This window comes from Procambarus clarkii, chromosome 93 (genome assembly GCF_040958095.1).
Source record: "Procambarus clarkii isolate CNS0578487 chromosome 93, FALCON_Pclarkii_2.0, whole genome shotgun sequence".
NCBI classification, from domain to species: Eukaryota; Metazoa; Arthropoda; class Malacostraca; order Decapoda; family Cambaridae; genus Procambarus; species Procambarus clarkii.
Window position 1 is genome coordinate 1,907,524 of NC_091242.1, and position 14,370 is coordinate 1,921,893.

The 14,370-nt window shown below is 46.9% G+C and overlaps 1 protein-coding gene across 1 annotated transcript; it reads left to right on the forward strand.

The window, feature by feature from the left end:
• The first annotated feature begins 3,205 nt into the window (after nucleotides 1-3,205).
• On the forward strand, nucleotides 3,206-3,655 carry LOC138359797 (tetra-peptide repeat homeobox protein 1-like). The gene has a single exon (XM_069319502.1). The coding sequence runs from the start codon at nucleotides 3,206-3,208 to the stop codon at nucleotides 3,653-3,655; it is 450 nt and encodes a 149-aa protein (XP_069175603.1).
• Nucleotides 3,656-14,370: the final 10,715 nt, after the last annotated feature.

Below are 14,370 nucleotides of genomic sequence, written 5' to 3' on the forward strand. Positions count from 1 at the left end.
ATGTCAGGAATGAGGACGAGATGTCAGGAATGAGGACGAGATGTCAGGAATGAGGACGAGATGTCAGGAATGAGGACGAGATGTCAGGAATGAGGACGAGATGTCAGAAATGAGCAAGATGTCAAAAATAAGAGCACATTAATTCGAGTTTGTATAAATCAATATTTCAACCTAAAGAAAACCAGGTTAAATTAAATATTATAAATACAGTACCATACGAATAGTTGCTAAACGCCCCATAACTTGTGATATAAAAAATGAAGCGTATGTGTGGTGTGTGTGTGTGTGTGTGTGTGTGTGTGTGGTGTGTGTGTGTGTGTGTGTGTGTGTGTGTGTGTGTGTGTGTGTGTGTGTGGTGTGTGTGTGTGTGTGTGTGTGTGTGTGTGTGTGTGTGTGTGTGTGTGGTGTGTGTGTGTGTGTGTGTGTGTGTGTGTGTGTGTGTGTGTGTGTGTGTGTGTGTGTGTGTGTGTGTGTGTGTATAGCTTAATACACAGACTAATGTCACAGTTAAATACAGTTTTTAACAATGATAAAACTACGTCACATAAGCAATCTTTGTCAACATTTGAAGGGCGACACCACACAATGGACTATTTTCATGCTTTCTATGACACTGAACATAGTTATTGATTCTGACCAAGATTTATATATATATATATATATATATATATATATATATATATATATATATATATATATATATATATATATATATATATATATATATATATATATATATATATTTATTAAAAAATAATTATGTACTGCTGGTTGGAAGGGTCCCGGGAGCATGACAGCACAACTATGCAGGGTGCAAGGCTGCTTGTCATATATATATATATATATATATATATATATATATATATATATATATATATATATATATATATATACATATATATATATATTTTTTTTTTTTTTTAAACAGTCCTTTACCCACCACTTAAACTGGACGGTTCAGTGATTGTCTCGCTCGTTGCAGGGTCGTTGCTCGATTCCCGACCGTCAAACGTGGTTCGAGGGGCCATTCCTTCACTCCGTCCTCATACACCCAGCTTGTATGACAAGATACACCCTGCGTGTATGTAGGACATGGCTGGTATACAACACGTGTAAAGCCTTGAGCATACGTTATTGTTCCTATTGAAGCATTCAGCCTTTATGAAAGCCTGTGTTGTATCCATTGCTGGCCTCCTACCCTGCCTTTGCCCAAGCCTTGACCCGTCCCAAGACTTACCTCATCCCTTAAGCCTTAACCACTGGTCCTCGGGATCTTCTTGAGGTTACCTTGAGATGATTTCGGGGCTTAGCGTCCCCGCGGCCCGGTCCTCGACCAGGCCTTCTTTGTTGTTACACATCCCCAGGACACAGCCCGTAGCAGCTGTCTAACTCCCAGGTACCTATTTACTGCTAGGTGAACAGGGCCATCAGGGTAAAACTCTGCCCATTTGTTTCCGCCTCCGCCGGGGATAGAACCCGGAACCTTTGGACTACGAATCCCGAACGCTGTCCACTCAGCCGTCAGAGATACTAATGCGTCGCATATGTAACGGAACTGACCAGTCCATTAAAATTTTGACACATTACCGCACAGTAAGATCCGTTTTCTCTGCATCAGCCTCGATAGGTTAGGCGGGTTGCTTGGGTACGTACGTTTGTGGTTAGGCAAAACAGTTGAATTTTTCACAGAGTGGAAAATCGAGAGAACAGTTTAGAGTAGTCATCGAGAGATTATTTTAGCACTGACTAACTTATTTTTTTGTATGACTAGCGTGTAGTATTAGGTCCTTATACCCCTTATATTGAGCCCGCTGGTCAGTATAAAGTACTTATACCCCTTATATTGACTCCGCTGGTCAGTATAAAGTACTTACACCCCTTATATTGACTCCGCTGGTCAGTATAAAGTACTTATACCCCTTATATTGACTCCGCTGGTCAGTATAAAGTACTTATACCCCTTATATTGACTCCGCTGGTCAGTATAAGGTACTTATACCCCTTATATTGACTCCGCTGGTCAGTATAAGGTACTTATACGCCTTATATTGACTCCGCTGGTCAGTATAAGGTACTTATACCCTTATATTGACTCCGCTGGTCAGTATAAGGTACTTATACCCTTATATTGACTCCGCTGGTCAGTATAAGGTACTTATACCCCTTATATTGACTCCGCTGGTCAGTATAAAGTACTTATACCCCTTATATTGACTCCGCTGGTCAGTATAAGGTACTTATACGCCTTATATTGATCCCGCTGGTCAGTATAAAGTACTTATACGCCTTATATTGATCCCGCTGGTCAGTATAAAGTACTTATACCCCTTATATTGACTCCGCTGGTCAGTATAAAGTACTTATACCCCTTATATTGACTCCGCTGGTCAGTATAAAGTACGTATACCCCTTATATTGACTCCGCTGGTCAGTATAAAGTACTTATACCCCTTATATTGACTCCGCTGGTCAGTATAAGGTACTTATACCCCTTATATTGACTCCGCTGGTCAGTATAAAGTACTTATACCCCTTATATTGACTCCGCTGGTCAGTATAAAGTACTTATACCCCTTATATTGACTCCGCTGGTCAGTATAAAGTACTTATACCCCTTATATTGACTCCGCTGGTCAGTATAAAGTACTTATACCCCTTATATTGACTCCGCTGGTCAGTATAAAGTACTTATACCCCTTATATTGACTCCGCTGGTCAGTATACAGTACTTATACCCCTTATATTGACTCCGCTGGTCAGTATAAGGTACTTATACGCCTTATATTGACTCCGCTGGTCAGTATAAAGTACTTATACCCCTTATATTGACTCCGCTGGTCAGTATAAAGTACTTATACCCCTTATATTGACCCGCTGGTCAGTATAAGGTACTTATACCCCTTATATTGACCCCGCTGGTCAGTATAAGGCGTCTTGGTGACCCTCCCCGTAGGCGATAGGTCTTGAGGTCAACACAAAACAAAACCTTATGTCAATAGACTGATAGGAGACCAGGCCATAGCTCCTGGGCTCCCATCTTCCGCCATTCTTCTGCTTACTCCCATCTGCGACCTTTTTTCTCGTTGTTTAACAAGTATTTTACATGATCTTAGACGGTGACTGTTATCACCACCTAAGATCACAGTGTATATACCCTGGTCTTCATATCTTAAGATCCCGGTACTTATACATTAATTTGTTGATTATGTGGTTCAATCTTGCAAAGCTACGAGCACTTAAGGAGAAATATTATCCAGAAAATACCGAGGTATACGTACCTTTGCCTGTGCCTGTGCCTGTGCCTGTACCTGTGCCTGTGCCTGTGTCTGTGCCTGTACCTTTGCCTGTGCCTGTACCTGTGCCTGTGCCTGTGCCTGTACCTGTGCCTGTGCCTGTGCCTGTGCCTGTGCCTGTGCCTGTGCCTGTACCTGTGCCTGTGCCTGTGCCTGTACCTTTGCCTGTGCCTGTACCTGTGCCTGTGCCTGTGCCTGTGCCTGTGCCTGTGCCTGTACCTGTGCCTGTGCCTGTGCCTGTGCCTGTGCCTGTACCTGTGCCTGTGCCTGTGCCTGTACCTGTGCCTGTGCCTGTGCCTGTACCTGTGCCTGTGCCTGTGCCTGTGCCTGTGCCTGTACCTGTGCCTGTGCGCCGTGCTTGAGAAGTTTGTGAGCAATGCTTGCCTGTAACACACTGTCAAACGCTTAGACTACTTGTGTAAAGGAGGAAATGTATATGTTTATCTCTCAGAATGTTCGGTAATATGTTTATGGTGTGTGTCTATGTATGTATCAACACGATGTACTGAACGGGGTGAGAATAGCTTGAGCTACCTCCCCTGGAAACACAAACCGAAACTCTCTATTTTCCGCTTGTTACAACTTGTAATAAAGTTGTTACATCTTGGCTTAACGTGTTTATGACGTATTAGAACGTCGTTATAACTTGCTATATTGGTTGTTATAACTGGTTAGGTGTTAAAACTTGTTCGAACGTTGTACGAACGTCGTAGTTTCGGTGTGGGTTTGGCGGGTCATCCCTTTGTGTGTATTTTACCTCAATAATGTTATTTCAGTTTCAACGCTTAGACTTAAGCACTTGCTTAAGTTTAGCAATTAAGTCTGCGAGCCTTGAGGTGGGAGAAGGGCAACATTCTTCAACACAAAAGAGCTCACCAAGAGCTCACACAAAAGAGCTCACAAAAGAGCTCATTACATCTTTCACCCTATGTCCCTGTTACCTAGCAGTAAAATAGGTACCTGGGTGTTAGTCAGCTGTCACGGGCTGCTTCCTGCGGGTGGAGGCCTGGTCGAGGACCGGGCCGCGGGGACACTAAAAAGCCCCGAAATCATCTCAAGATAACCTCAAGATAACCAATACTAGACTGCCGTCAATGCAACACATGACAGACAGACAACCTCGCCGCCTCTGGACCAGGAGGCCTGGTCGACGACCGGGCCGCGGGGACACTAAGCCCCGGAAGCACCTCAAGGTAAGGTAGCCACTAACTCACGTACTAATGCCATCAAAGTCCCTTCAGCGACTGATGCCCTTGTCATGAATTTCTGAGAGTACCTTGAGGTACCTTGAGGTACCTTGAGTACCTTGAGTATAATACATATAGTTAACTATTTCTTGAAAAGAATACTGATCTAAGTAAAATAAGACAAAATTATCATCAAATTAAAAAAATCCTTCGAGACATCCTTAGCTTTCATGAAACTTTTAATGGCTAACAGCCATTAATGGCTAACAGCCATTAATGGTTAACAGCCATTAATGGTTAACAGCCATTACCTTGTATGACCTCCGCCATTACCGTAAATGAATTACCCTCCATTATCTCAGCATGACCTTGCCATCCCATTAATACAACTCTTGGAAAAGACGGTTATCTTGAGGTTATCTTGAGATGATTTCGGGGCTTTAGTGTCCCCGCGGCCCGGTCCTCGACCAGGCCTCCACCCGCAGGAAGCAGCCCCGTGACAGCTGACTAACACTCAGGTACCTATTTTACTGCTAGGTAACAGGGGCATAGGGTGAAAGAAACTCTGCCCATTGTTTCTCGCCGGCGCCCGGGATCGAACCCAGGATCACAGGATCACAAGCCCAGCGTGCTGTCCGCTCAGCCGACCGACTCCCGACAGCAAAACAATTTGAAAAACAAAAAAATCGCTATTTCTTAGTATTATTGTTTGCAATTACAATTTTGGCCATGTCTTCTGAGGCCTTGCAATGAGACATAATTTCTGGACTATATGTTTATCAATATCTATGCATATAAATATGTCTGTTCGAGATTAAAGGCCAGACACTTGGGGCTAGCTTCACAAAATTTTTCATAGTAATTGCTGCTGGGTACATGCCCAACATCGGTGGGTCGGAATAGGCATCAAAGAAATAGATGGCGCGTGACACTGTAGCCATCTTACCCCCCCCATCCAAAATCTGAACACCAAACTCCCATGTTTTTCATTTGTTCAAACTGCGATGAATTTGAGAGAGAGAGAGAGAGAGAGAGAGAGAGAGAGAGAGAGAGAGAGAGAGAGAGAGAGAGAGAGAGAGAGAGAGAGAGAGAGAGAGAGAGAGAGAGAGAGAGACTGACTTTGGTAACTTGTCATCTCAACTGGGAGTCAAGATGCTAAAAATAGTGTGTGTGAGTGGATCAGTTCCCGCCTGACCTCCTCGCCCCGCTCTCCCTCTCACCTATACTATCGTAAGTATGTGATGCAACGCCGGAGACATTCACCGTCGGCTCCATTATATGCATAAGCGTACGGTCCGGCGCTTATTCCCTCGCTTAGTGGCAATACAAGAGCACCGCTGAACCACCCCTGACACTACAACACAGAGGAGTGTGTGTGTGTGAGTTAGGGGTTATTCATGCCCGTGCCGCCTCTTGGGTGGCTAAATCTTCATTACTCGGGTGTGAGGTGATGAATTCAACCTAGGTATTTTTATTATTATTATTATTATTTTCTACCACAGACGTGGCCTGACATTTACAATGCTAACCAGCATATATATACATTTTCTTCTGTCCTCCATGGACAGGGTGAGAGATCTGTTAAACATTTAGTTCAGTGATTGAATAATCAACTACAGAAGGTGATTGTAGTGCTTTTAAAATGGTAGTCTAACCTACAGACATAAATACATAGATACACAGAGTTACGTCTGCCTTACATAAAGTGGTCGATGTGTTCTTTACATAGTGTCATTAATGTGCATTTGCATAGGTGAAATGTAATTCTGATCAGCTTCCACATATACTTTATACATATACATACATATACATATGCACGCATACACATATATATATATGCATGCACATATACATGCATACACATATATGCATGCACATATACATGCATACACATATACATACACATACATACATACACATACATTTATGGCTCTCCTACTCTGAGAGAGTAAGATAGATGATAGAGAAACTAGTGTGCAATTAAGCACTTAACCACTGAAGGTAATTAAGGTGCTTTTACAAGCTCAGGTTATATAGTTACATCACATACATACATTGTATAATTGATACATTACATGGCCAATCTAGGGTACAAGTCCAATATATCATCAAGTGTTCCAGTACTCATATAGTAATTACACAGTTCAGCATACTTTAGCCCAGGAGGGCGAAAGTCAGTCAGTATGGGACATTCTACAATATAATGTTCAAGAGAGTGCATGTTTTCTCTTTCACAAAGTTGACACATTGTGTACTCGACATTTGGGTTTTGAGAAAGCTGCCAGATACGTCTATATCCCAGGCGTATTCTGGCCACTATAACATCACATTGCCGGGTTCTTGTTCTATTAGTCCCATATGTGAATGTCTCCTCACGATATCTATCATAATATTTAATGCTACAACTTTCAGGTCTTTCTGGGTAGTGTCAGGTCCCCCCAGACGACCACCTTAGGTAGTGTCAGGTCCCCCAAGACGACCACAGGTCCCCCCAGACGACCACAGGTCCCCCAAGACGACCACCCTAAGTAGTGTCAGGTCCCCCCAGACGACCACCTTAAGTAGTGTCAGGTCCCCCAAGACGACCACCTTAAGTAGTGTCAGGTCCCCCAAGACAACCATAGGTCCCCCCAGACGACCACCCTAAGTAGTGTCAGGTCCCCCCAGACGACCACCTAAGTAGTATCAGGTCCCCCAAGACGACCACAGGTCCCCCCAGACGACCACCTTAAGTAGTGTCAGGTCCCCCAAGACGACCACCCTAAGTAGTGTCAGGTCCCCCCAGACGACCACCTTAAGTAGTGTCAGGTCCCCCAAGACGACCATAGGTCCCCCCAGACGACCACCTTAAGTAGTGTCAGGTCCCCCAAGACGACCACAGGTCCCCCAAGACGACCACCCTAAGTAGTGTCAGGTCCCCCCAGACGACCACCTTAAGTAGTGTCAGGTCCCCCAAGACGACCACAGGTCCCCCAAGACGACCACCCTAGGTAGTGTCAGGGTCCCCCCCCTAACCCCCCCAAGACGACCACTGGACCCATCAAGGTGTCCGGCAGTGTGCGTGTCAGTTTAAGGTTAGTGGTCGTAATCTTCACGCCTCAAGAGGCATTATACATGGAATTTCAATTTCTCGTTCTCCTTTTACTCAATGGAAAGCTGCCCCCCCCCCCCTCATCCCGCGGAGGTGTGACGAGTCTAGGGTGGAGCCGCGACACTTGCTGAGGGGACGAGGTGGTTAGCGATGCGAGTAGTTAGTAAATAAACATGGAACAAATCCACAAGGGCCGTAATGAGGATTCGAACCTACGTCCGGGATATTCCCAGCTCCGCCTTAGTCAACTGTACAACATGGTAAAAAGAATTGCAACTTGGAGTGCTATACTAACCTCCACACTCCAGGTTACAATTCTTTTGACCATGTGGTGGCACAGATGACTAAGGCGCACTTGGGAACATCCCATGCGTAGGTTCGAATCCTCATCACGCCCTTGTGGATTTGTTTACCTGATATATCACGCTATTGTGACTTCTGCGCGTAAATAAACATAAAGATCATGCCAACTAAGCCATCGCCGACGTATAAATGCAGTAGTCGTCTCACAAGCTAGTGGAATAACGCTAGGCCCCGGGGGTCAGGAAACGCACTTAGTCTATCCCCTATCCTTAGGCCAGAAGAAGAGCTTAACAAGCAACACTATACTGAACTCTTAGGATGGTGGAGCACGCAAGCCTCCCTCTCTCTACAACCCCGGCAACGTGGGGTTTCCTGGAGGTGTGGCTGCAGGTGTGTGGCTGTAGGTGTGTGGCTGGAGGTGTGTGGCTGGAGGTGTGTGGCTGTAGGTGTGTGGCTGCAGGTGTGTGGCTGTAGGTGTGTGGCTGTAGGTGTGTGGCTGGAGGTGTGTGGCTGGAGGTGTGTGGCTGTAGGTGTGTGGCTGGAGGTGTGTGGCTGGAGGTGTGTGGCTGCAGGTGTGTGTGGCTGTAGGTGTGTGGCTGCAGGTGTGTAGCCACCGGTGAGGCTAAAGGAAGAAAGCGCAGGAGAACAAGCTAGAGTTAAGGGAAGGAACATAAGGTGACTTAGGCGACACCTCACCTGTGGCAACAGGTGACGAATCTCCCAAACCTGAGCACTCCAGGTGTGTGAACCCTGAGAGCAGGAATTGGGTCGTGCTCTCGCACACTACATTATAGAATGTCCAGTCATTAGGAACCTTCAGCCCGGCAAGCACGAGGCAACTGCAGCTTTGCAAATACTTTAACCACCGCCTGTGGGGGGTTAAAGTATCTACTCATAATGTATTCAAAGATTACCAGTGCAGGTTATACCGATTCCATGGCCCTGTAACTACCCTGCCAGACTTGTATGTGACTTAGCTGTATGATAATATAAGTCACATATAACTCTTGACACACACACACACACACACACACACACACACACACACACACACACACACACACACACACACACACACACACTATGCAACACACTAAAGACACCTGGTGGCCAACAGGTAAGTCTGGCCCGGGCCACGTGACCGCTTGGCCAACAGGTAAGTCTATCCAGGGCCACTTGACCGCTCGGCCAACAGGTAAGTCTATCCCGGGCCACTTGACCGCTAGGCCAACAGGTAAATCTGGCCCGGGCCACTTGACCGCTCGGCCAACAGGTAAATCTGGCCCAACCACTTGACCGCTCGGCCAACAGGTAAATCTGGCCCGGGCCACTTGACCGCTCGGCCAACAGGTAAATCTGGCCCGGGCCACTTGACCGCTCGGCCAACAGGTAAATCTGGCCCGGGCCACGTGACCGCTCAGCCAACAGGTAAATCTGGCCCGGGCCACTTGACCGCTCGGCCAACAGGTAAATCTGGAACGGGCCACTTGACCGCTCGGCCAACAGGTAAATCTGGCCCGGGCCACGTGACCGCTGAACCCAGCATCATGTGGGACGCCAGATCTCCTTCGAACTTTTTACTCTGAGCGCTTGAGGCCAAAGTCACTCTCTCTCTCTCTCTCTCTCAGTGCGGGAGTGTCACAGCTCACGCCTGCGGATCATTTAGTGACTGGAATGCGTGCAGCACACACTTCTAACATTACCTACTCGTGCATGAATTGCTTGAGGCCAGCGCCAGCGTAGATTTGATTCCTGTGACACATGTATCTTGGTACATATGTATCACTGGACACGTGATTTAATACGTGTCTCACCCATTGGATTAAAGCACCGAATCACCTTCGGTGGTTGATTGTTCAATAAATCCCTGAACACACACACACATCTCTAACCCTGTCCATGGAGGACAGAAGAAAATGTATATATGCTGGTTAGCATTGTAAATGTCCGGCCACGTCTGTGGTAGAAAATAATAAAAAAAATTAAAAAATTAGATATATTCATTCTCCCTTAATCGCGTAAAATGGGTCCAACGCAGAATTTATGAACGTATTACTAGAACATTTAAACGTAACAAACGTTTTACTTGTGACAAACGTTTAAATATGTAAACAAAAAAAAACGTTTCAAACGTGAGAGTTACGTCAAATGAAAGGCATTATTAATACATGATTGTACATTTAAAATTGCGAAAGTTCACATACAAAAATCGAGTATATTAATTGCATTACCGTCTCTGAGCGAGGGAGCTGGTGGCTGAGCGGACAGAACACTGGACGCGTGATCCTGTGGTCCCGGGTTCGATCCCGGACGCCGGCGAGAAACGATGGGCAGAGTTTCTTTCACCCTGATGTCCCCCTGTTGCCTAGCAGTAAATAGGTAGCTGGGAGTTAGTCAGCTGTCACGGGCTGCTTCCTGGGGGGTGGAGGCCTGGTCGAGGACCGGGCCGCGGGGACACTAAAGCCCCGAAATCATCTCAAGATAACCTCACACTAAGATGATGATGTTGTTTGAGATTTAGCTACTCAGAACGAAGTGTCCATGTAGCACGGGCTATGGTGAGCCCGTAATCACACAGCCATTAGACCCAAGAAGAGACCGCTGGGAATAAGAGCCTTGAGAGACTTCACACCTCCATGGGTCACTCACCTGTGTAAAAGGTAAGAAAATATTTTTTAAAAGCTTTTCTCATCGAATTCAGTAGATGGAAGTGTTTAAATTACAGACACGAGATCTCACTCTATCTCTCATTCCTCTTGTTCTGTGTCTCTTCCTTTCTCTCTCTCCCTATTTATCTTCCCGTCTCTTTCTCCCCTTCCATTCCTCGACCCTTCTCGTCTCCCGTCACACACCAAACGGTTATCTTGAGATGATTTCGGGGCTTTTTAGTGTCCCCGCGGCCCGGTCCTCGACCAGGCCTCCACCCCCAGGAAGCAGCCCGTGACAGCTGACTAACACCCAGGTACCTATTTTACTGCTAGGCAACAGGGGCATAGGGTGAAAGAAACTCTGCCCATTGTTTCTCGCCGGCGCCTGGGATCGAACCCAGGATCACAAGTCCAGCGTGCTGTCCGCTCGGCCGACCGGCTCCCGACCCAGCTTCCCTAAACACCAACACCAATTAATAACAGCTGCACAACGACTTAGGAGAATGAGAGTACAGTAAGCCCTTAACCGGACAAACCATGACTAACGTGGGTAACAACGGGCTCACCATAGCCCGTGCTACTTGGAAATTTATCGTTTTAGTTTTTAGTTCAACAACGACTAACGTGCACAACGCACACCACTGTGCGTCGACGCATGTGCGTGTGTGTGTCCGGTTGAAGACACGTGACTTAACGCACACCACTGTACTTCGACGCATGTGTGTGTGTGTCCGGTTGAAAACACGTGACTTAACGCACACCACTGTACTTCGACGCATGTGTGTGTGTGTCCGGTTGAAAACACGTGACTTAACGCACACCACTGTGCGTCGACGCATGTGCGTGTGTGTGTGTCCGGTTGAAGACACGTGACTTAACGCACACCACTGTGCGTCGACGCATGTGCGTGTGTGTGTCCGGTTGAAGACACGTGACTTAACGCACACCACTGTACTTCGACGCATGTGCGTGTGTGTGTCCGGTTGAAGACACGTGACTTAACGCACACCACTGTACTTCGACGCATGTGCGTGTGTGTGTCCGGTTGAAGACACGTGATTTAACGCACACCACTGTACTTCGACGCATGTGCGTGTGTGTGTCCGGTTGAAGACACGTGACTTAACGCACACCACTGTGCGTCGACGTATGTGCGTGTGTGTGTCCGGTTGAAGACACGTGACTTAACGCACACCACTGTACTTCGACGCATGTGCGTTTGTGTGTCCGGTTGAAGACACGTGACTTAACGCACACCACTGTACTTCGACGTATGTGCGTGTGTGTGTGTCCGGTTGAAGACACGTGACTTCACCACCACCACCGGCCGGGCCACAATCAGCGCTCACCCGTAATTACCTCGTTACGTATCATCGGGTTGAATTATCCTCAAGACCTTAAGTCACGCATGCTATGATCCCCCCCCCATACTCCCCCCCCCCTCTCTCTCTTTCCTGCCGGCCCTCTAGGCCTCCCCACCCTTCCCTGCCAGCCCCCCTCCCCTGGTGCCCTCTCCTACAGGATAAGCCACCACCACCACCAAGACGCTATTGGTGGATACAGGAGGGAGGGAGCGTGAGGTGGGGGGAAGGTTCGGGCCATTATGGGTATTATCGAACACAGCAATTTCAACGGGTCCTTTGGTTCGCTCGTTTACCACCAGGTAACGGTAAACGGCAGAATCAAACAACCTCCGTTTGCAGTCCATTTGTCTGGCGTTAACCTTGTGGGGTCTTTTCTACGAATGCACGCGCGAATGCACGCGCGAATGCACGCGCGAATGCACGCACGAAGGCGCCCACACAGAGTGGTTGAGTGTGAGAGTGGTTGACAACTGGAATGCATTAAGCAGTGATGTGGTGGAGGCTGACTCCATACACAGTTTCAAGTATAGATATGATAGAGCCCAGTAGGCTCAGGAACCTGAGAAGCAATGGGCAGAGTTTCTTTCACCCTATGCCCCTGTTACCTAGCAGTAAAATAGGTACCTGGGTGTTAGTCAGCTGTCACGGGCTGCTTCCTGGGGGTGGAGGCCTGGTCGAGGACCGGGCCGCGGGGACACTAAAGCCCCGAAATCATCTCAAGATAACCTCAAGATATAACCTGTACATCAGTTGATTGACAGTTGAGAGGCGGGACCAAAGAGACAAAGCTCAACCCCCGCAAGCACAACTAATCGAGTACAACTAGGTGAGTACCAGAGGTCCACCTGCTCTAAGGACTGGCTATACACTGACTCTGGCCTGCACTTGAGCGGCACTCACGGCTCTATGGGTCTGACGTCAGAGGCCTAGGTGCTTCGTGATTGGCTGGCACTCCAACCGTCAACAATTTGAAAGCTGACAGGTCGGAATGGTATTCCTCGATACTCGCCTGGTCTCCATCGTCTTGGGAGCTAGGGAGGTGACCTTTGACAATGACCTTATGAGATAATCACCGTCTATAAGACTCTAGGGAGTTAAGAAAGCGACCCCAGATTGACCTCGGCTTATGCCCGCGAAGGTTACCATTAAAAACGGAACACCTAACTTCATATTATGACGCAAACAACCAAAAAACAGACTGCAGGAAAACCTTATACCTAACTAAAGGATGACTAAAACTAGACATCTATATATAAAACCCACAATGTTTGGCTGTTCCAAGTCGAGCAGATGCTTAGCCTCGACCAACTTTCCAACATATGGGGTGCTATGCGAGTGTCACAGTCCAGTCAGTCACGGGCCCCAGTGCCACGATTTAAGAAATATCGGCATCTATAATGACCCCCCCCCCTACAATTTTTATAAAGTTTAAAATCGGTGATGTGTTTTCCATAGCGTTTTTTGAGCATTTTTTTCCTGTGCTTCATAATATTACATTTTCAGAGGGGAAAGGAGACGAGGGAAAATGGGAAAGAGGAGGGATGTGATGACGGAGTAAGGAGAGAATGGTGAAGAGGGGTAGGAGATGGGGGAGAGTTGGAAACAGAGGGAAAAGGAGTAAAAGAAGAGAGGAGGAGAAAGACCGGAGCACAGAAGCATGCCACATCTATTATTCTCAACATCAACTGTTCATGAAACGGTAGAACAGCATGTGCCGTGATAACTTCTGAGAGGAGAATAGTGAAAATGGAAGAAGGAAGGAGAGGATTGATTGATGAAGATTAAGCCACCCAAAAGGTGGCACGGGCATGAATAGCCCGTAAGTGGTGGCCCTTTTGAGCCATTACCAGTATCAAGAGCTGATACAGGAGATCTGTGGAGGTGTGACTGCTACCCTGCGTGACGGGAGATGTCTCACCCGTCAAGGAGAGGGAAGGGGGGGTTGGGGGAGTAAAGTGGGATAGAAGGATAGGTGTAGACTAATTGCTTAATTCAATAATTCATGTGGAGCCCTAAGAGCAAGGTCACTAGCGAGCTGTAAATACAAACATTCAAATAACTTTGGACTGACTTTTATTATTTTTACTTTTTACTGTTTTTTTTTTTTTGCAGGGAAATTCCTGCACAGCTCCTAAGCCTCTGATTGGCCAGTGTTCATCATCTCTCCCCTACCACTCCCTATAGCAGCACCAGGCAACCTGCATGCAATTGGCTAAATATATACATCAAGTTCACAGGATTTATGCATGGGGAGACATCTCCCGTCACGCAGGGTGCAGTCGCGCCTCCACAGATCTCCAGTATCAGCTCTTGATACTGGTAATGGCTCAAAAGGGCCACCACTTACGGGCTATTCATGCCCGTGCCACCTTTTGGGTGGCTTAATCTTCATCAATCAATCAATCAATCAGGATTTATCCCTAGAGGGTAGAACACTTAGTTTGTCTCCTATCCTTTGATTAAAACATAAATAAAGGTTTCCCC

Coding starts and splice junctions, on each gene's coding strand:
- LOC138359797 (XM_069319502.1), top strand. CDS start 3,206: ATGTGGTTCAATCTTGCAAAGCTACGAGCACTTAAGGAGAAATATTAT.